The sequence below is a fragment of the Typopeltis vanoorti genome, chromosome 3, assembly GCF_054136105.1.
Source record: "Typopeltis vanoorti isolate ZY-2024b chromosome 3, IOZ_Tvanoo_1.0, whole genome shotgun sequence".
Taxonomy (NCBI): domain Eukaryota; kingdom Metazoa; phylum Arthropoda; class Arachnida; order Uropygi; family Thelyphonidae; genus Typopeltis; species Typopeltis vanoorti.
In genome coordinates this window covers 12,963,065-12,986,466 of record NC_143551.1, presented here as the reverse complement: position 1 = coordinate 12,986,466, position 23,402 = coordinate 12,963,065, and the positions used below count along the sequence as shown (strand labels likewise).

The following is a 23,402-nucleotide window of genomic DNA, read 5'->3' as shown; positions in this document are numbered from 1 at the left end:
ACACCAACTCAGAGTTAAAGATTGGTACTATCAACATAAGAAGCCTGAATGGCAAAGAAATGGAGCTAGCTGAGGAATTAGATAAGTAACAGATCTACATAATAGGGGTGACTGAAACAAAAAAAAAAAAAAAAAAACTGGCGAGATCTTTCTGAACAATAAATACAAAATATTATATTCAGGCAATAACAATCAAGGAAAAGAAGGAGTAGCCATAGTATTCATTCAACACAAAATATGAGGCTAATTTTCTTGAATGGCAAGCAGTCTCCAGTAGAGTGATGTGGGCAAATATGAGAATGGGGAACTGGACAATGAGACTTATTTGTGCCTATGGTCCCACAGAAGGTTCTACTAAAGGTAGAAGTGTAGGAATTTTTTGATGCTTTAGAGAAAGCAACCGACACAATGAAAAAGGAAAACTTGGTCCTTGTTAGGGATCTAAATAGCAAAGTAGGAAATTATTGCGAGACATACAAAAATATTTTGGGAAAATTTGGAGAAAACAGCAAAGCTAATAATAATGGCAAATACCTGTTGGATTTCTGCTCAGGACATGGACTGGTTATTACTAAACACTAAGTTCCAACATAAAAATATGCACAAATTCACATGGAGAGAAGAGGCAAGGAATAAGAAAAGTCTCATTGACTATGTTATTGTTGATAGTGATATTTTCTCCCTGGTGTAGGACAGCAGAGTGTACAGAGGATTTGGAATTGGAAGTGATCACTATTTAGTCTTGAGCAGGATAAAATTGAATTTCATCTTGAAAAGAATAACATGTAAGAAAGTTTTAAAGTGAATAAAAGTTGAGCAGCTGTCAGAGGAGAACTGTAGACTAAAATACACAAACATTATTGAAGAAAAAATGAAAGAGTTTGGGAACAGGAACTAAACCTTGGAGATTCAGTGGCAAGCCTTGAAGAAAACACTGAACTGATTCTGCCAGAGAGGCATGTGGTGAAGTTGTCTGCAAGGAATAAAAAAATCAGAACTCCATGGCAGATACAGAAAGTTAAAGAGGCAGTGAAGGAAAAGAAAGCATATCAAAAGTTACTGGCAAATAAGTCAGCTTGTGCTCTTAGAGAATATAGAGACAAATGTAAGAAAGCTAAACACTGTTTAAAACTAGCTAAACAAAAGTCATGGGAGGATTTTGGAAAGAATGTACAAAATAAATAAAGAAGGTGGTAAGATATTCTGGAGATTGTTGAAGCTTAGAATTGGAGGAAAGAGTGTGTAAGAGGAGTTAGAGATGATAAAGGTAACATGAAAACAGGAGAAAAAGATATCCTTGAAGTATGGAATAATTACTTTGAAAAACTGCTAAATGAAACAAGCAGTGATAGGACAGCTGTAAAAAACACTCAACAGGCATACAGTCAGGAATACATATCCATACTTGAAGTAGAAAAAGCCATCAAAGGCTTGAAATGTGGAAAGGTAGCAGGAGTAGGTGGTATTCAACCAGAAATGCTGAAGTATGGTGGTATAAAGGTCTTACAGTGGCTGCACTGCATAGTTCAGAAAGTCTGGACAGAGAGACGAATTCCCAATGATTGGAGTAGAGCTCTCATAGTACCCATATAGAAAAAAGGGAAATAAAACTGAATGTGAAAATTACAGAGGTATTTCCCTACTGAGTGTTCCTGGCAAGATTTATGCAAGTATACTTGAGAAATGGTTGAGAAGAATTGTGGAAGAAAAGCTTGGTGAAGAACAAGCTGGATTCAGGCCAAATAGATACTGTCAGGATCAGATCCTCACTTTATGACAAATATTTGAAAAAGCATGGGAATAGAACAAAAGATCTATATTTAAGTTTTGTCGATCTCGAAAAGGCATATGAAAAGGTGCCAAGAGAGAAGCTATTCAATATGCTACAGTTATATGATGTCAATGGGACATTAGATCAAGCAATTCTTAGTCTTTATTTGAGTTGTAAGTCAGCAGTTATAATTGAAGTACAGGAAGGTGGTTTAATGTTAAATCTGGTGTGAGACAAGGATGTGCATTATCCCCTCTGTTATTCATTATCTATATGGATCACATTATGAAGTGGTATTAAACATTATATCAAAATTGGAGATGTTAATGTCAGCTCTTTGCTCTATGGACGACATTATACTTCTAAATAAATCCGCTACAAGTCTGCAAGATTCCCTGACTAAATTGAATAACTATTGTAATAGATATGGTATGAAGGTCAGCAATAAAAAGACAAAGAAAATTGGCAGAATCGTTGAAAATGTCAACTGCGTTATGAACGGAGAACAAGTCAAACATTTCAGCTACTTAGGCACGATTTTTAATGAAGATGGTAAATTAAATATGGAAATAGACAACAGAATCAACAAAGCTGGTATGGTAGGATGTCAACTGAATAAATTCATATGGAATAAGAGAGAAATTAGTCGGAACACTAAATTAGCTGTATACAAGAAGTATACAGTGTTCAAACCAGTTTTAACTTATGGATCCGAGAGCAGGGTCAGAGGTAAAAACACTTAAGGACTAGAGACCTCAGATATGAGTCCTGAGAAAGATTAGAGGCATGAATAGATGGCAATATCATATTAAAAACGAGGATATTAGGAAAGAATTTAACATTGTCAGCATCCAGGAATGCGTTAGCAGAGCTAATCTCAGGTGGTATGGTCACTTAAATAGAATGGGTGAGGAAAGATTAGCAAAACAAGTGTTCTTTACCAGGAAAACGAACCAGGGAAGACCAAGATATAGGTGGATTGATACTGTACAAAGTACCTTAGACGATAGAAATATAAGCTCTGATAATGTTGGAGTCTTGACAAATAACACTGATTTGGAGGAAAATTGTAGATAGGAAATTAGTAAGGATGTAAATTTTTCATGTAGTACTATCATATCCTATACACCCCTTGAAGGTACATGGCAGGAATTTGATGATAATTGCAAACCTTCAGTATGAAGATGTCACCTAAGACCTATGGATGTGAGTGTTGGATACTAAGCTGGAGAAGACAAGTTATGGAAATGAATTACTTCAGATGAAGTATAAGTCACTTATATGGATTGTCTGAAGGAATACATATATTCAAATGGTATGAACAATGGTCACCGAGAATTATGAACTGGCCATCCCCTGGAAGGATGAAAAAAGGAAGACCGAAGGCTACATGGAGAGCAACCATTGTGTGAGTGATGGAGAAAAATTACAGGATGATGATTAGGATTGGAGAATCATACAGAGTGGAATCTGAGAATGAGCAGCTGCTGACAAGTAGAGAAGTCTGTAAGACAAACCTCAAGCTTTGACTTCTACTACAGACAATTTACTTATTGCCATTTGTTATTTTATCACTTGAAAAAGAAATTTTTTTTTTTTTTTTAATTCTTAACTTCAAACCAGAATTTGGATGTCTTGGCAAAGTTTAGTAAAGATTCCAAATTTAAAAAATTTCGAAAAGCCAGGTTTTTTTGTTGTTGTTTGTATAAAGACAAAACAAAAATCTCGTACATATATAATTATTCCCAAGATAAAATTTCATGTAGCTCCTATTCAAAAGAGATTAGCTAAGCTTACTAGAAACAAAGCTACCTCAATAACTAACTTGTAAGATAGAGTAGTAATCTTAAAAAATACACTATGTTTAAAAAAAAAAAAATCAGCTAACACCTTTTATTCCCATATAGGGAGTAGGTATGGCTGTTTTAACCCTATCTAGCTTTTGAAAACCGAGTGGGCAGTTCAATCTCTACTGGTAGCCAACCAGAGATAGCTGGCCCAAAGCCATTGCTAATTTAAATCAGCATACAGTTAAGAGACAGCAAAAAGTGCTACCATCTTTTAGTCTAACCATTATATATTATTTTTTTTTTAAAGTCTGAAATAGTGTGGGTTCAGTGATCAATTTGAATTTTCAGGAGGAATAAACCTTCTTGCCTGTGCAGAAATAGACTAACTCAGGGAACTGGTTAAAAAAAAAGCTTAGAAAAAATGTTCTAGTTGGTGTCGAGTGCCGTGGAGTGCAAACACCACTTCCACTGAGCTACACAGTGCGACTTTATGTCCTATCAAATTTCAGTGTATGCTCAAAGGATATATAGGACTGGTAGAGTTAATGTATGGTATACTTTTAATCTAGTTCAAAAACAAACTAGATTAAAGTATACAGTACATTAACTCTACCAGTCTATTGCATGGGAAGTGAAATCTGGACAATAAAACAGATTAATAACAGCTGAAACGAAGTTTGAGAAAAACTGCAAAGTATACTCTATTCCAGTGGTTCCCAAAGTGGGCAGTTTGATTACTTAAAGGGGCACTAAGAGGCAAGCAGGCAGGTGCTGAAGTTGTGCTGCAAAATGCTGAAATGTGCAATAATTAATTGTGGCTGTTTGATTATTATTTTCAAGACATTTTTTGTTGTTTTCCAAGACATTGAGTTTTTTTGTTGGTAATTTCTGAAGTGATCCTTTTTACCTTAATAGTATTGAGTGTGTTATAATGTATTTTCCCATATTCTTATTTACTGAACAAAAATGTGAAGCGTTTAGCTATGTAACTGTGTAACTGTTGTGTCACAGCTTGGCAAATTATAGGTTCTGTTATATTGTGAGGATATAAAGATAAAGATTATTATTTATAAAAACTGCTTTCAAATATGTATGTACACTTATTTCTGCATGTTCCAGAATAGAAATGGCAGATGCAGATACGTCAAAGAAGAAATGTAGGCAGTATAGCTTTGAATACCTAAAATATGGATGCATACTAGCACCAACAAACCAGCAGCTGCCATTGTGCCAATTTGTGAAAGGGTCTTCTCAACAATGAGGCCATAAAGCCTTCCAGAATAATTGAACATTTGAAGAAGGTACATCCTGACAAGGCAAGTAGATCAAGGATTTACTTTCGTTGGAAGTTCCAGATTAGATAATAAATCCATTTTCCGATACTGGAAGTAGAGGGAGCCATGGAGGAAGAACTAAACTAAATGAGCTGCAAAATGACTGAGCTGATGCCAAAATTTAAGAAATCTTATGAAGAGTTTTGGTTGTAGAAAGATCTCTGCTCTTTCTGAAAAGAGATTTCAAAGCCGAATAGAGAATCTACAAGAGTTTCATGCCGAATATAGAAACTATAAAAGCTTCCGCAGATCCAAGGGTTAGCAAACCTTTCATGACAGGAGCAACTCAGTCAAGATGGCATAAGCTCTGATCACTATCTTTAGTATTTCCCATAATATAAAACACATCTCCTAGTGGAGATGTATGATATGCATGCCCACTAGGAGATGCCTTTTACATTATGGGAAATACTAAGGATAGTGATCAGTATTACTCCACTTTTACTATGAGTTGCTGCTGTCATGAAAGGTTTGCTTATGCTTGGATCCGCCAAAAATTTTATAGTTTCTATGTTCGGTATGAAACTTTTGTAGTTTCACTATTCAGCTTTGAAATAATGTTGGATTCAATATCCACTTAATTTGAATAAGACTCCAGATAATTCAATGGAGATTTAAGACTAGATTAACTGCTAAGTTATATTAAACCAGACATAGGAAAACTATGTCTCCATGAAGTCCATCACTCCATGAAGCCCATCCATCACATTGAGGATTTTCAAAACATTCAAGTCAATAGCTGCTATTGAATAGCCTTATAATACAATGTTTTATTAGATTTTAATGTAAAGTTGCTATTGAAGTTAATGTTTTTTTTTATTTAAAATAAATTTAAATTAATATTTGTTTTTAAAATGTTATTCTGTTCCTTGTGGGTTGTGTGAATTGCTTTTCTGAATGTAGGGTGGGTACAGGTAAGACACGGGGGCACTGATGATGAGTTTATGGATTCGAGGGGATGGTGGCCCAAAAAAGTTTGGGAACCATTGCTCTATTCGATCACAAAAGAAATGAAAGAATTAAACCAGAAATCAGTAATAGAAAAATTATAAACATAAATGGAACACATTGAAAGAATGAAAACAAAGATTACCAAAACAAATAATAAATTACAAACCATTAAGAAAATCAGGATGTCCTCTAAAGAGATCCAACAATGATGTCTAAAGCCAGAACAGGCTGCTCTAGGCCTAAATCATGGAGAAGTGCAATGATGCTCAAAGGATGTAAGCAGTGGTGTGCTGGAGCTGGCTCACATTAGTCAATTGTTAAATCTGACAATGGCAATAAATCTAGAGCTGAACACTTCAATCCATAATGGATAGTGGCATTTGGGCTATAATGCTTGTATATGGCAACAGAAAATTCAGCTGATGTGCACTTATTTTGACACTCTTTGTGCTTCCTTTCCAACTATCCCCTTTCTATGTGACAGCCTGTGTAGAGATCATCTCCCCTTAACAATTTTACAGGAATATTTTTCAAAGATCCACTTAGTTTTGCCCAGAAACAAACGAAAAAACTGATATGCAGCTTTGAAATGAAAAACTTGTATCAGTTTTGTGAACAGACATACCTATAGATAGATATAATATATCTATAGTTAAATATTGAGAAAAGAAATTATGCAATTGCAACCTGTTTTTGAGTAATTTTCATTATGTGCAGACCTGAGTGATAGATCAATTTCCATTACATACTAACTTTACATGCCAGAATGTGTTAAGTATTTGCTTTTGAAGAAACAAAAATAAAATATTCATGGAAATGTTGTGCAGCGTGAATAAGCAATATCTAATCATGCTTGTCAGGATGAAGAGCTGATAATACAGAACTTCTGATGGAGCTAAATCAGTATAAGAAAATTATGCAGAAAGTGAAGAATTGTAAATATATGTAGAGATAAAAGTAGGTACATTAAAAAAAAGCATAAGCACACCTAGAGATGCAGCAGGAAGTTCAGAAGGTAGAAGGTTCTTTCCTATTTCTTCCAGCATGTAGCATGAATGTTTTCAGTTAGACAACATTTCTTTGAGGGTACAGCTTTAAAATGGAATACTATACTGAAGCAAACTTAATACTTTAGACTTTCAGGTCAGCTAGTGCTGAGTGAGAGGAAAAAAAATAGTGGATTAAGGAGATTGATGCAAAAAATTGGCAAAATTTATGCATAGCTTTGTAAAAGAATCCCCTAGTGAAATTTGCATATAGTTTTGTAAAAGAATCCATGTTATATATCCCTCCCAATTTAAACAATCACAAAAAGTCAAACTAAGATAAGCATGCAAAAAAAAGTCAAACCCAAAGTCTTTGGCAAAGGTGGACCAATGCTCCTTTTTATCTCCTAATTTTCATTACCAGCATTGGTAATGAAATTACCAATGGTGATAGCAGCACAGGTAGTGTATGAATCTAACAATGACAATGACGTAGAAATGATAAGAGCACAGAGTTCAATAAGCGTAGTTTTTTTGGTTGTGTGAAAATGAAACTTGATTGTTAACTAAACAATACCCAATAAACCTTAGTTTCTTAGAAAGAAGGTTTCCCTAGTGACTTTCTTAAAGAGATTTCAGTTTACTTCATACCCAGTGCTATTTTCTATTCTCATTAAATAATTCAAGAGGTACATACCAGTTCATTGTTGTGGAGGATGTCATCTTTTGATAGGGATTCAAAGTTTCTGGAATAAAATAAGTTTAAGATATTAATACAATTTATTAACTTCATTTAATATAAATAACATCCAGTGAAAATTAAATTTTTTTTGTTAATGTATAGATTAAATAGCAATTTTTCTCCTTAATACACTATGAAAGATTATTACATAGTGATTCCATAGATTCAGACTTTCTGCAAGAAAGCACCCAACACTTATCTATCTTGGAAAGTTGTGATCTCTGGTCAGTTTGTTTTGTGGGAGGAAAACCTTTTATCTACATGTGAAAGTCACCAACTCGCCTCCAATTGAGTAATCGTTAAGATGATTCACATCCTAGATGAGATTTGAACTTTTGTCTTTCTAAAAAAGGGTATCATTACCAACTGAGCTATGGATGCTCATCTCTATTAAACTAACATTTTCCAGCCCGACTACTATATAGGGTAAACAATCATCCTAGTTTGTTTTTCTACTCAGCTCTGAATCTTGTTTAGTGTATCTGAAATACATGCAATGACCATGGTTGGTCATGTGATTTTATTAAATCTTAATAAAGGCCTCCTTGCTGGTCAGGATGTTGCTTGGTTAAAGGAAAGCTCTTCAAAATGCTACAGTTATATGACATAAATGGGACAGAGCTATACATAGTCTATTTAAGCTGCATCTCCTTCAGTTCTAGCTGTCAGTAGCTAGAATTGAAGGAGATATAGAAAGATGGTCTGGTGTTAAATCACTTGTGCAACAAGGGTGCACATTATCTCCACTGCTATTCATCATCTATATGAATCATTAATGAAGGAAACAAATTAAATCTGATAAAAAATTGACAATATTCATCTTAGGTATGAAAATCAGCAATAAAAAAAGAATGAAAATAGGCAGAAACATTGAAAACTATCCTGGATGATTAATTTTTAGAACAAGTAAAACATTTCAGCTATCTAGTCAAAAATTTTTTAGTGCAAGTAGTCGTTAAATATGGAATAGACAACAGAATTAGTAAAGCTGGTGTGATAGGAAGTCAGTTGAATAAGTTTATATGGAATAAGAAAGAAATTAGTCAAAACACTAAATTAGCTGTATACAAGATGGTGTTCAAACCAATTTTAATTTGGTGATCTGAGAGTTTGGTCAAAAGTAAAACACTTAACCAGACTAGAGACTGCAGATAGTCCTGAGAAGATTAGGGGTATGAACAGATGGCGTAAACGGCAATATCTTATTAAAAATGAGGATATTAAGAAAGAACTTGACATTGTTAGCACCCTGGAATCTGTTAGCCGATCTAATCTCAGATGGTATGGTCAAACAGAATGGGAGAGGAAAGATTAGTAAAACATGTTCTTTGCTAGGTTGGTAAGAAAGAGACCCAGAGAAAGACCAAGATGTAAGCAGATTGATATAGTAAAAAGTGCTTTAGAAGACAATATAAGATCAGATAATATTTGGGTCTTGACAGATAAGATTAGTTTGGAAGAAATTGTTGATCAGAATCTAGTAACCTTCTCCCCCAAGGGTACATACCAGGAATATGATAGTAAAAAAAAAATAATAATAATAAATAAATAAAAAAAAAATATAAAAAAAAAATAAAAAATCAGTCCACAAACTTCTAAAGGCCAAAACATGTGCAACTTTTCAAGCCACTTCATGAATCCAATAAGCAAGACAGTGATCTCACACTGTCTTGCTTATTGCTGGGGTCTTAACCAGGTAGTTTCATTGCCTGGTTTAGACTACACCTAAAGATAATCACAAACATCCATTCCCATAATGGGATTCTAACCCTGCAGCCTGTTAGAGAACAAGATGTTAACCACATGGCCAACTAGGCTTGCATTTACATGCAACATTTAGCTGTAGCTCATGAGTAGAGCTTGTTTCAAAGGGGGGGAGGGAATGTTAGTGTAAAAATATAGGTCAGTGGAATTGGTGGAAACATCTTATGATTTGGGATTGGGGGAAGAGTTCAATAGGCTAAATAATACTTGTTATAAGCACATTAAGTACAGATAAAGAGCATCTTGCTTGATTTATTCAATATAGTCAAATTTGGTTAGCTGGTTTCTATTTCAAAGTGATGTTCACCAGAAGGTTCAGTGATAAAGGCAATATAGAAATTCTGGAGTGTTATGGAGAGATTCCTAGGAAATCTAAATTGCTAAATTAAGTAGACAGGCAGAAAAGAAGCTAGACATTTTAATGAGGGGATTTTATGGAATGAGAGTGAATAAGTTTAAAGCTCAACATTATGCTGCATTAAAATTATTACAATTGATGTGATAAATTTAGTTTTTGAAGAAAAAAAGTTAAATGAGACCTGGCGTCTAGAAGCCTTCTTTGTAACATTAATGATGTCAGTTTACTTTTTTTTTTTTTTTTATTTAAGAGATCGTGAAATAAAGTAGAAACAAGTTGAAAGCATTTCATCAAGTCAGTCTTTTTTTTTTTTTTTTTTTAAATAAAACTCCACGATTTATACACAATTATGTTATAAATATCATTGGGCTAGACAACCCTGTGGGGGCAGATTGTCTAGTGGGTTTAAAGCAGTTCAATGCAAACAATATAAACAAGTAGATGTTGTACTCCAGTATTTCAAAAGTACAGTCTGGGTTACTGCATGCTGAACTGGATGTCACAGAAATTTATCACATCAGTGCACACAAACCAATAAACATTAAATTAAATACCATTTCTACACTCTGTACAAATGTTTATTATAAAATATTTATATTACATAGTAGATAAAAACTCACATTAAATCTGGATGAAAGTGATGAATGAGAGCACAAAAAGCTAAACCATCTCTCCATGAAGTAGACATATCTTGTACATGAACTCCTTTATATCCATCAGTAACTCTTCGACACCAAACTTCCAGAGCTTTAAGACCTTTCTTTTCTCCCATTTTCAAATTAAGCTACAGAACAAAAATTGCTATGTGAAAATCAATAACAAACATTTTTCTGCAAAAATTATCACTATTTCAACTGAAAAGGTACAGAAATAATTTCAATAAATAATACCCTCTTATTCCTTTATAATATTACTATTATTACGGGCAACTCCAGGGAGTCATTAGACTCATCGAGGGAGGCCCCAAATCATATTCATCACAACTATCTGACATTCATACAGTATCTATCATACCTCGCCTTAAACTCATTCACTGTCACAGCATCCACTACAGACTCAGGGAGCGCATTCCACTCATTCACTACTCTAAAAGTAAAGAACCCAGCTCTAACACCTTTACTAACCACACTTTTGCCCAGTTTCCATGGATGTCCCCTAGTCCTCCCACAACCAGCCCTGTTCTCAAAAATATCTTCTGAATTAATTTTATAGAAACCCTTCAGTAATTTGAATGTCTCAATCATATCTCCCCTCCTCCGCCTATCAACCAATTTTTGCAACCCACAAATCCTCAACCTGTTCTCATACGGTTCATTCCACAGACCTGCTATCATCTTGGTCACTCGCCTCTGGATCCTCTCCACCTCCTCCCCATCAAGAAGAAACCTAGGTGACCAAATCTGAGCACAGTAGTCTAGATTGGGTCTTATCAAGGCTCGATAGAGAGGAACAATAACCTGCTTGTCAACGTATTCTTCAGCAACCAAGTGATTTGATGAGCTATTTTGGTCACTTTTGCAATGTGTCCCCTAAATTTCAATTCCTTATCCACCAACACTCCTAAATCTCGTGCCTCATCAATTTCCTGGAGCAGGGTTCCACCAATGCAGTAAACTGCCGCCAATCTTTTCATCCCAAAATGCATAATCTTACATTTTGTCACATTAAACTAACATCCATTCTCCTTAGCCCAGACCTCCAATCTATCCAAATCATCCTGCAAAATTTTGACGTCATCTGCATTCACTATTGCCCTACCCAACTTCGCATCATCCGCAAACAAATGAACTGTTCCTCTCAGATCATTTCCTATATCATTTATGAATAAATTAAACAGCAGTGGTCCAAGAACAGATCCTTGTGGCACACCACTAGTCACAGGCCGTCTTGTGGACTCTACTCCCGAGTAAACCACTCTCTGATATCTCTCCGTCAACCACCCTCCTATCCATCTCACCAACCCTATGTCCATTCCCATATGCTGCAATTTACTGATTAGAATTCCATGTGGAATCCTGTCAAAGGCCTTGGCAAGGTCCAGTAGAATCACCGTAAACCCATTACCCTTATCCAGTTCAGCCGTCACTGTGTTATAATACGTGAGCAAGTTACTGAGGCATGACCTACCCTTCACAAAACCATGCTGTCCCCGATACAGTATCCCATTTTCTTCTATCCAATCTTGTATTTTCCTCTTGACTATTTTCTCTAAGACCTTGACAATGATTCCTGATATGCTAATCGGTCGGTAATTTACCACAGCAGTCTTGGAACCACCTTTATGCAGTGGAACTATTTTCCCCTCTTTCCACCCGCTCGGGACTAACCCAGACCCGAGACTCAAATTAAACAAAATGGTCAAGGGTACTGACAATTCTTTAGCTGCTTCTCGTACAACACGAGCTGGTATACCATCCAATCCCACAGATGTATTGACATTGAGGTTATGCAATAGACTACTCACCTCCACTTCATTAACCACAATTCCCGTATAATCTACTGGTTTATTCGTTTCTGCAATGTCACCACCTGGATGATATACTTTTGCAAAGTGCTCACTCAGTAACTCAACTATCTCAACTGATTCAGTTACCTCCCTACCATCTCATAATATTTGATATTTAAGATTCAAGAAATTATACAATTATCAGGCTTAGTGGGTAAAGCCTGTATTTTGCCACTGAGAAATTACAGACTCCACTGTGACATTTGTGTAAGTCTTTGGAGAAGAGTTTGATTTTTTTTTTAACTTTTTTTTATTACCACCTTAACTGCCTAGAAAAGCAGATGTACTTGAAGACACTTAAAGAATGTCAAAACTTGGGAGTTAACCACACATAGGGAGGTCTGTTTCAATAACATAGTCAAAAAAAGTCAGGACATGAATGCATCCTGACTTGTAATGTGTTTTTTTGGAAAAAAGAGAACTAAAAAAAAAAAAGAAAGAAAGTTAATTGTCAAGGAACAACTGATATGAGAGACTAAACTGTATTTGAAAAACAGGCTTGATAAGAGTGAAAGCCCTTAGAATATCCACATTAGAGCAAAAGTCGTAGAAATTCTGTGAGCAGTTATACACATAAGCAAAGTTTTCAGTAGTAGGCAGATTCTTAAAACTAAGAAGACATTTCAGTCAACTTTATTGAAAAGATGATCCCTCCATGCAGACAATTCAATAACATTTGAAACCTACCATTGTTTGGTTCCAACATGAATAGCAACGAGGACAGAAAGAAAGTTTGACACATGCATTGCAGGAAAGTCAAGAATTTTAATTATGTAATCTTATGGGAGACCATAAGAGGGAACTCCAGTGACAACTGAAAACGTTACTCAACTTTGTCAAAATATTAGCTGCAGAGTTAATATATTAGTAATATACTTAAACCAGCTTTCATAAATATTTTACTGCACGTCTAATATTTAGCTCATTTATGCGTACTCTGATGTTAGCTATAACATCAGAGTATGCATAAATATGACTTATCAAACTGCTTCTCTTACCTGTACGAGAAGCAGTTTGATAAGTCCTCAACATGCCTTGTATCACTAACCAATTGTCTTATTTAAGTAAACTTAAGATATTACACAAAATTACTCTATGGTAAAACAGGCCAAGTAACTGTTTTGATTTTACATGCAGTTTAAAATCAATTATAAATTTAATAAGTTATACATTAACAGTAGGAGGCATAAATGTTATCTAGGGACCAATCTTGTCATGGTAACCATGGCAAGATTGGTCTCCAGATAACATTTCAATCAAGGCATATCATTATGCCTTTACTGAAAATTAAGATGTGCTGATGCATATTAGTTATTTAATAATACACTTAAAACCTTTAAATTGGCAAATTGAAATATTTAACATAAGCTGAGTACCAGTTCTTGTGCAAGAAGGAAAAAAAACTTTATATTAGCCACACAGAGTTCATTTTAGGGATTGTCAAAAAAGTGCAAGATTCTAAAATCATAAAATAACCTCGAGGCAGCAGGTGATCAATGGCAAATTGTCCAGATTAAATTTATTTTCATTTTACATTGTGGATTTTAATTTATCAAATTAGGATCTTCTTAACATGTATTATATACAGGGAAGAGGGACTAAATCACAAGAGATTTGATGTTTATTATGCGTTTCTTTTCAAAGTAGGAAATATGTAGAATAACCAAAGTTCTTGCTGACTATGGCAGCAAGCATGTCAACAAAAAAATTAGTTCTGAAAGTTTAAATGCACTTACTGCAAGTGTTAGTAGTGCTATCACATGGTTCTCAACTTCTGAAGTGCACTTCAGGACATTCACTGTTAGATGACATTAATACTATCATTTCCAGGTGGTTTAATATTGTATACCCATAGTATAGAAAGCTGTCAAGAAAAGTCCATTCATGTTGAAGGGGAGAAAGAAATAAGGCAATGTAAGAGTTGGTCACCAACACACGAATTTACGTGCTTTATACGTAAAATTTTCCAACTGTTATGCAAGCAAAATAGTTATCACTTTAAAAACTACAATGATCATAAAAGAGAAGTTAATTTTCCAAAGTGTAGTAATAAACCCATCTCACAAGACTGAATGATTACCCTATAATGGGAATGGATTCTCCTTTTCACATGCGCAGAAGTGTCTCGAAACTGTGGGCGTACTATAAATGGGATAGCTCCATATGCAAATCAGACATCCTTGACAAACATGAATTGTCAAGGGAGTATTTTTTAAAAAACTATTTGTTCTATTAATTGTTCTTTTAAATGAAAATTTATTAATCCATCCATTTATAAATAGGGAAATTTAAATACATATTTTTGTATATATCTCGTGGAGAAAGCTTTAAAAAGGTGACTACCCAGTTGAAAATTACCACATATACCATGAAAGTTAAATTTCACTACGTGAATAGTATGCTGAACAAGTATGACAATAGTGAGTGCTTTTGAATATTATGACTAATCTTATGATTGTTTGCCTTTATGTTGCTGTCAACATTCCTGCACAAAGTTTCAGGAATAAACTATTTCATTACATTCTCTTATTATAATACAATCATGACAAGCCCTATAAACTCAAAGAGCTATCATTCGTACCCAAGGTGGTATTTAGACCAAGCTGAATTTTAAATTCAGCTTGTCATAAACACATCAAGATATCAGAGAAAAATTTTTCAACAGAAATTTTGCCCCACATTCTCTACCAAACAACTTTTACTCTAAATTTCACTTCGTATAGGAAACAATTCAGTTTTTCTCGACTAAAGATGGCCACAGAAACACACTGAAGGGACAATGGACATGCGCCTTTGGTTTGGGGGGGGAGCTTGGTTTAAACTCCATGAGGGACACAGGGGCATATTTACTGCAGCTACAGCATAAGAACTACTGATCATTTGATTTTAAAAAAAAGTTGAAAGATTTTTAAAAACGTTTCAACTTTTCTTTTTTTTTTTTGAAAATGAAAGTAAAACTTTGCCCTGGATAACTATTAATATCAAACAAAAATTTAGGTTTTCCAAAGCAGCATTAAAATTTAATTTTATTAACTGATAGTTGATATCAACTTATGTGACAATTGGTGTGTGTTTGTTCAGGTTAATTGTATAATATTTATTCACACTTCCATATCCATAATGATATATAATTTCCATCTAATTTCCTGAAATTTTTTTCCTAAGGAAAGTGGTAATTTCATCAAGGAAAATTAAACATCCAGGCACAGCCCTATCTGGTAGAATCTCAACTCTGATTACAAAAGGACTTCACTTGAAAGCAATTAGCCAGTCTAATACATTAATTTTTTTAAAACAAAGTAGTCCTTCCAAATTTCAGTAAAAGAAATTTTTGCAAAAGTTAACACTAAAAATTATGAAGAGTTCGGTAAAAGTGAGGAGACCCTATAAAAAGGAAAGGAGCTGCAATCAGACAGACGAAAACAAAGCTCCAAGTAGAGATGAAATACTGATGTCTAAAAATCCAGACTTAAGAATTCATCATAAAATATTATCATAATCACCTTAGTGTCTTTATTTGTATATTTATAAATAAAGACATTAAAACTAAAAACGTAATGAAATTAAATACTGATAGTTCTGGAAGTATGGACGAGAAACAGCAAAGTATTATTTAGTGCAGTTATTCAACTGCACTAAATTCTGAGAAATTCCTGATGACTGGAAATTGGGAAGAATAATAAATATCAATATCCCACAATGAGTCAGACTCTATGGAGGTTTTTTTTTTTTATATAATAATATAATCCCCATACATATGGCTACTTAGGAATGTATACATTACTGACCAATAACCTTAAGTCAGATTATAATTATATGAAACAGAATTAAAGCAACTCATGAACAACATTCCAAAGAGCAAATGGGATTTAAAGAGATTTGATTGATGCAATCTATTCTTTCACAATTTGAATTTGTGTGTGTGGGGGGGGAATCTTTTACTGCTGTTTCATAGACTAGACTAAAAAGCATTTGACTCACCAGAAATAAGTTTGTTTTAAATTTTCAAATATGAAAAAAAAAAAATTTAATTTTTTTTCTAAAAAAGTATTTTTTTTAAAATACTCCAGTACAAAACTACTATGGCAACAAAATTTGGATTTATATCTGTTTAACCACCCTCAAATGGAGGAATTGCTAAAAAGTATGCCAGAAAACATGGGAATAACTGAATGGGCAAAAGTCAGGATATGTAGTATTATTTACAGATAAAAGAAAAATTATATGATTGAAAACATACATAAAAACAACACGGACTATGCAATGCAGAATAAATTTTAGTAAAACCAAAAACAACGGATAGGTAGAAATGGAGAACTTTGGAGAAGTGGAAGGAAAAAACCGAAACAGGTTTTTTTAAAAAAATTCAAATTATTATTCCTGACACCTCCAAGGAGTCCGAAGACTCATCGCGGGAGGACACCAACAACTGTCTCAACCACTACATCGAACCTCTACTACGAATCATCTCCATCAACCGCACGATAATCACATACAGGTTAAGTTATAAATTGTCATCTAGGGTCTACTAGGACCAAACTTACATATAGTAAAACATTCATCTCTCCGAAAAACTTAAAATCAAAGCATATAGCTCATTAGCAGTAGCCCACTCAAGATTTAATGTTGGGGGGGGGGAGTTGAGTAGACTATTTGAGAATACACACTACGCATCGCATACGACCTATGCCTGAGCATCTGCAATGATCGCCAATTCATAACGACACAACATAAAAAAAATGAACTTTAATTAAGACAAGATTTTGGGAAATTTTTCAAGTGTTTTTTTTTTTTTCCTTTTTCTTTGGGGGCCATGGCCTCTTGGCCCCCTCTGGGTGCGCCACTGCTCAGTGGTATACTTCCACCTTTATGGTGCAGAATGTCGGTTATCAAACCAAAGGAAGAACAAATATTGATAGGTTTTGAAAACAAGTGTTTCAAGAAAATAAATATAACAGCATGGACTGAAATGAAAATCAGATCAAAGAATCACTGCCATATTTCAACAAGAATCAAAGAAACGGTAGTAAGTATATCTTTACAGAATGTTACGCTCACAGTAGTATAAAATTCATTTTAATCAGTAATGTTAAATTCGTTTTAATTTCTTTCCCAGTAATGAATTTAAGTTCATATAGCTTCATAATTGCGTGAACATCAATAGCAAGGGAATAAGGAACCGATGGAAAGCATTTAGTCCTGACAGAATAATTGCGAAGTTTTATAGAAATTCATCTGCGTAAATTCGGATATGGTAAATATTAAGTCATGTTGGTAGTGGTTAAAAAAAAAAATAATAATAAAAAAAAACCTGCTTTGTGTTTCTCGATTAGACTCAACTTTGATATCCCAGTAGTGTAAAATTACGCAAAAAAAACGTTTCCAATTTACAAATATTGTAGCAATCTTCGTTTGCCACTGCACATAATTATATATATAAAAAAAGGTAATGTATGGATGATAACGAACAACTTATAAACAAAACATTTCTACGAAATAAAAATGCATTTACTGTAGCAATGTAATATTACCTTAAACTGGTGCGCACAAATATGAATAACCTTCTTTAGAATTTCTTATTCCAGCTGCAAGTGAATTACGTCATCTATCCGAACTTCAACTTGGACTCCTAAGACGACCACCTCATTGGCAATCTGTGCACAACTCGTCTGGTTGATGCCCTTAAAAGTCTACCGAAGCCTTCAAGGGCTGCATCTGGTATTGCCTGCTTGCCTACACTTGTCTCTGTCAATCTGCAGGTGCATCCATTAGATATACCAACACTGGAGTGACCTTGTATCCGCAACTCAGTTACCTCCTTTTCCAGGTCATGTGGTCTAGGTTAGTTTTATGAGTACCCTATCAATATTAATAGCGGTTTATATTAAGGCCAACGAACACGTGAACTTTTGTGTTTCCAGGTTAAACAATAGTTAAAGCACACGAGGATAATTATACAAATTTGTATAATATATTGGTCAAATGAGCTAGATTATGACCCTGATTGGAAGCGTGTGCAATTCTTCCCCGCAAAAATTGCAAATACTTATTGAACAACCATAGATCATGCAAATTTTATTGTATAAAAACTGTTTTATGCCGATTTTGTAGAAAAATGGGTTCCGTTTATTTACTTAAGGAAACGATGCAGATATAAACTGCATTTCTCCCATTCTAATTAGGCATTGCCAATTTGAAAACATTTACCGTCTTCAATTGATTATCGACGAACCAATATTTGTATAATAAAAACTTTAAAAAGATGATCGAACGCTTTCGAATTTACAAACTATAGTTTGCAATTTTGCAAGCGTAACATTTTTTTTTTTTTTTTTTGGCAGAAAATTGGTCTTCTAGGATTCTTTGCTAAATTAATATTTTTAGGCACTTGTGCTTCAACTGACATTGTGCTTTATCAGACCAGTCCACAGTATTATTTTAAATAATGTATCCGGCAGATAACAATACCATAATGAACCAGCTATTACAAATCCACATTGGATTAAAAAATATCCATCACCGATTTAAGTTCATTTTAAAAAATAGTTAAAACAAATTTAAGTTTATGACAACGATTGTAATTAGACAAGTATTTGATTCCGGTAGCATTTAGGTCGAGCCTCCATAGCTGTCAGTATAGACGAAGCCTTTGATTGGAAAGACTTGGGTTCGATTCTCCTCAGTGACTTAAGGAACCTTTATCTGGTCTCTTTCGACTGAAGGCGAGTTAACCGGTCTCATACGGAGGGGGAGGGTTTTTCTCCCTCCAACTCTGGTTTTTCTTCCCTCAAAACAGGCAAACCGTTCTTTGAACACACGGCTACAGTGAAATATAGTACGGCAAGGAAGGTAACGGGAAACCACCTTGCTCATAATCATCCCCCTAGTATGGTAGCATATAGCTCCCCCACCAGCCGTATGGCTGAGTGAATAGGATAGTGATATTTAGGTCAGTTAATTGCAATTGTAATAAAATAAGACATTTTAGCCGCTTGTATAACAAGAAATCAAGATGTTTATATTAATAAGCTGATACTATGGGTTACTTAAAAGAGGGGGAGTATTAGTAGTCATATATAAATATTGACCGATTCGAGAACGATCTACTGTCTACTCTTGATTAATTAACCAAGAATACACATTTTTAGTTGATTATTTTGAGGGGGGGTTGTGACATACAGTACCGTCGACAGGGTGTAGCATAGAGGCAGCCTGCCTCACAGCGCGACTTAATAAGGGCACTAGTTCAGCCATATTGCGGTAGGCGCCATGCGGAAAGAAATTTTTCCAAGCTTAAACTGATTAAAAATTATTTGTGAACAGCAATGACCAAGAAAAATTGGTTGGTCTAGCAACCATATCGATAGAGACGGACATAGCTTATATTTTAAATTTAGAAGAGCTTCTAAACAGTTTTATTGTGCGATATCCCCGTAGAGCAAACATTTAATCAATATTATTATGTAATAGTTTTGCATTAATGTTTCTCTTGTAATGAAAACAAGATAGCAATTGGAGTTTCTTATATTTTCGTCTTATAATCAAGTGCTTCCCAAACTGTGGGCCGCGGCCGTAGATTTTGTTGAGGGAAGGGGGTGGTGACGTGAAATAATTAAAGCAAATTGAAAACGTTTTAAGACTAAGTAGATTTTTTTTTAATCTGAAAAAGAAACTTTTATTATTTTTTATATTTTAATGAAAAAAAAATCACATTGGTGCGGGTTCACAAATTTTGCTTCCTGCGTATTTCGTCGCTTAAGGAATATTAGTAAATATATGCTTATTCATATAAGTTTCATTTCAAAGCAGAAATCTAAGAATTGCAGTTTCAAATATTTCACCTGGTATTGACTTTTTGTGCAGCAGTATTGAAACATCCATCACATTAAATTGTTATTAAACTTATGTTTTTAATTATTACCTTGTTTATTACTAATCGTTTTACATTTCATGTGCTTTTACTGCAAATATACAATAACAATATATCTATCTATATAAAAATGAGATAATATGCTATGAAATGTGTATGTAAGATGAAAATGTAATATTTGCATTTGATTTTTGCAATATTCGCTGTGTATGTTTTGTATTGAATATAAATACAATAAATATTATATGTCTATATTACGATATTTTTCGAGGGGGCCTGAAATATTAATTTTCCAAAGGGGGCCCTGACAACTAGAAGTTTGGGAAGCACCGTTATAATCCATCAGGGGCGAAATTTAATTGTTTGCCTCAGGTCATATCTAATTGAATATATACATGATCTAGAAACGTTAAATCCAATTTTCACTTAAACATTTTTAATTAGTATTTTTGCTCAAACTTTTTGGAGGGGAGAAGACCGCTCTGGATTTGTTCCAGAGGAAAGTTGCAGTAAAAGACGAAGTTTCTAAACAGCAACATTTTTTATATAAGCCACACACACGAGGTTGCAAAAATATCACATTAGTGCTACGTGGGCATCAATTCCTTGATTGATGCATTGATTAAAAAAACCTCCCTTCCTTTTAGCACTAAATTTAACGTAAGGTTATACTACTTGAGTTTATTCTTTCCCTCTCAGTATAAAATATAGATGCCAAATAGTGTCAACATGGCTCTGTGGCACACAAACCTTATTTGCTAAAACCACTTTAATAATTCTCTCTTTCGGGGTTTAAAAGCTGAGCTATGTGCTACTTGTGCACTTTCCGAAATAATTACTTTGTTCTCGAGGTTAATTAACATGCCCTAAAATGTTTAGCGCATGTGTATATATATATAATTAGGACAGCTCCCCCCCCCCCCCGATTCATTTTTAAGCTGCTATGTTCAGCCAGCACCCTGACACCTTTCTAGACGAGACGTTCAGCTCAAATTGTACATAATGGCTATACTTGTCCAGACATCGAATTAAAAAGATGCAATGTATACCGAATTTACCATAGTGGTTGGAACTGCTAGTTGTCCTAAATCAGACGCAAGATCTGATTTGCAGATTCAGAAAAATAAAATCAGGCTTTCTTACTACCGAGTTCTATCACATCAACAATAATTCTCATGAGCAAGGCCACCGAATGCGCCCTCTGTTAGGGCTGGATTTTCGCCAGTGAAGCGGCAGGCATTTACCTGAAATTACAAAAAGTCCGACCAAACTTTATGGTGAGTTAGCCAGTCTTATACGCTGGAAGAAGGGGGGGGGGAGGGTTGGCTTCTGGAAACCAGGTTGTTTTCATCACGTCAAATAAACTGGCTTGAGGATGCGCGGTAGAGACGAATATCGGAGAGCATTTAAAGTGGCCAAAGCGTAGGAAACTACTTGGGTGTGGTGTGAGAAGCCAGTACCTGGATTTAGGGGATGGATAAATATCACATTACCTGCTTAATATACACAGGAATTGGACGTTAGGTAATCTGCCGTCCCCCATAAGCAGGGCCGCCGAGAGGGGTGACATCTGAGACTTTTGTCACGAAAAGGGTCCGACCGTCGGGTCTCGACGTGTCACATAACTGTTTATAATGCATGGTTTTAATTCTCGTAATAATACAATGAAAAAGGATAATGGCATATCGAGAATGTTACTGTGTTTTGTTTTAGACAGATGGCTACGCTCTTTAGATCGCCGTGAGTGTCCGGAAGACACGGATTCTCTCGGCGTGGATTGCTGTAGTTATAGCCGGTGATGACGTCAATAGGCGTTCGTGCAAGGCTGTTGCAGTCGGCTATGCTAGCTAGTAATTGCATTCACAGTAATGTTCCCCGAACGCTTCGTTCTTGTTAGCATTTTGATAGACGAAGGTTTTGATTGTTTGTAAAGTGCGCAACTTTATAGTGTAGGCCGTGCGCTAAAAAATAAAAGTACTGTATTCTTATTAATTTAATGTTTTATTTATTAAAAATTATTTTTAATAATAAAAATTTGACCAACAGAAATGTCTCATCATAAATCTGAAAATCAAAAACGGAAGGAGAAAAGGGATCGTGAGAAGGCAAAAGATTTAAATAAACAAGCATTTACTAATGAAATAATTTAATATGGAAGAACACCAAGATTTTTTTTTAAATAAATGTTTTATGACTTTTTTTTTATTAAACATAAGTGATGCACTTTTTTAAGTGGGGCCCGAACCACAGACTTGTCACAGGCCCGAAAATTTCTCTCAGCGGCCCTGCCCATAAGACTGACCAATTGATTTCGAGAGCGATTTCATTTAAATTACTTTATAAATGAGTAATTAGTGCTTAATTTTAAAAGGCATTACGAAATTTCTAGAAGTAGCTGCATCTCAAATTGTTAACTGGCTATATAATAGATCAATATGAAAAATTATGCCAAAAAAGAGAATTTTAATAAACAAGAACACTAAAATAGGTGTTAGAATTGGAATAGTTAAAGCAACAGTTTGGAGTATTGCAAGTTATGGAAGAAGTGAGTCATGGACACTCAGAAAGAGATATGGAAAGAATTAATGCATTGGAAATGTGCTGTTATAGAAAGATGGAAAAGATTAGCTATACAGAGAGAATATCAAATCAAGAAGTTTTAAGAAGAGTTTGGATGGAAAGAACACTGCTTAAGAATATTATGCAAAGAAAGACCAGATTTGCAGGACTTCTTCTGAGAGGTCCTTCGGGACACCTGACAAGAACTATATTACAAGGGAAAGTTGAGGGGAAGAGAAGACGTGGAAGACAAACTAAGGAGTTGTTTAATGATATCATGGAATGGACTGGTTTAAGAATGATGGAAGTGACAGACAGAGAGAAATGGAGAAGAGCTGCTTATCTGCTGCAACTCTCTTGGTAGAGGATGCTACCGGACGACGACGCCAAAGTACAAAAGTTCATTCTGAACAATTTAGTCTAATTCCGAAGTTGTTGCGAGGTCTGAGTTAAAACTTTTAGGTTGTTTTGTAGACCTGTCGTGTGCGCGTGTGGAAGAATGATTTATGTCAAGGCTCACGCAAAAAGTTAAGCAAGTTTGAGCGCGGTTAGTAGTTGGAAGGGGTTCAATCGTTCAATGCTGTTGGCACACTCTCCCTCGATGAGTCTTTGGACTCCGTGGAAGTGTTATAATAATACTCCCGTATTGTACATTGTAACTGATCAAGAACTATGTAAATACATACTGATCAAAGTTAATGATCTACAGTGTCAAGTTTTTATAACAAGAAGCACGTACTGGAAATACGGTAGTTATGGATAAAGTTGGAG

At 34.8% G+C, this 23,402-nt stretch overlaps 1 protein-coding gene across 5 annotated transcripts in view; it reads right to left on the bottom strand.

Annotated features, from left to right (window-relative positions):
- The window catches only part of LOC150107924 (MICAL-like protein 1), a 69,817-nt gene that overhangs the window by 14,292 nt on the left and 32,123 nt on the right, over positions 1 to 23,402 (bottom strand). For all 5 annotated transcript variants that reach the window (XM_090415446.1, XM_090415447.1, XM_090415443.1 and 2 more), the window contains exons 2-3: positions 10,317 to 10,480; positions 7,530 to 7,578 (exon numbers count right to left, since the gene is read on the bottom strand). In XM_090415446.1, the coding sequence (XP_090271572.1) occupies positions 7,530 to 7,578; positions 10,317 to 10,468 (201 nt within the window). In that variant the 5' untranslated portion in view covers positions 10,469 to 10,480. The remainder of the gene's footprint in view (positions 1 to 7,529; positions 7,579 to 10,316; positions 10,481 to 23,402) is intronic.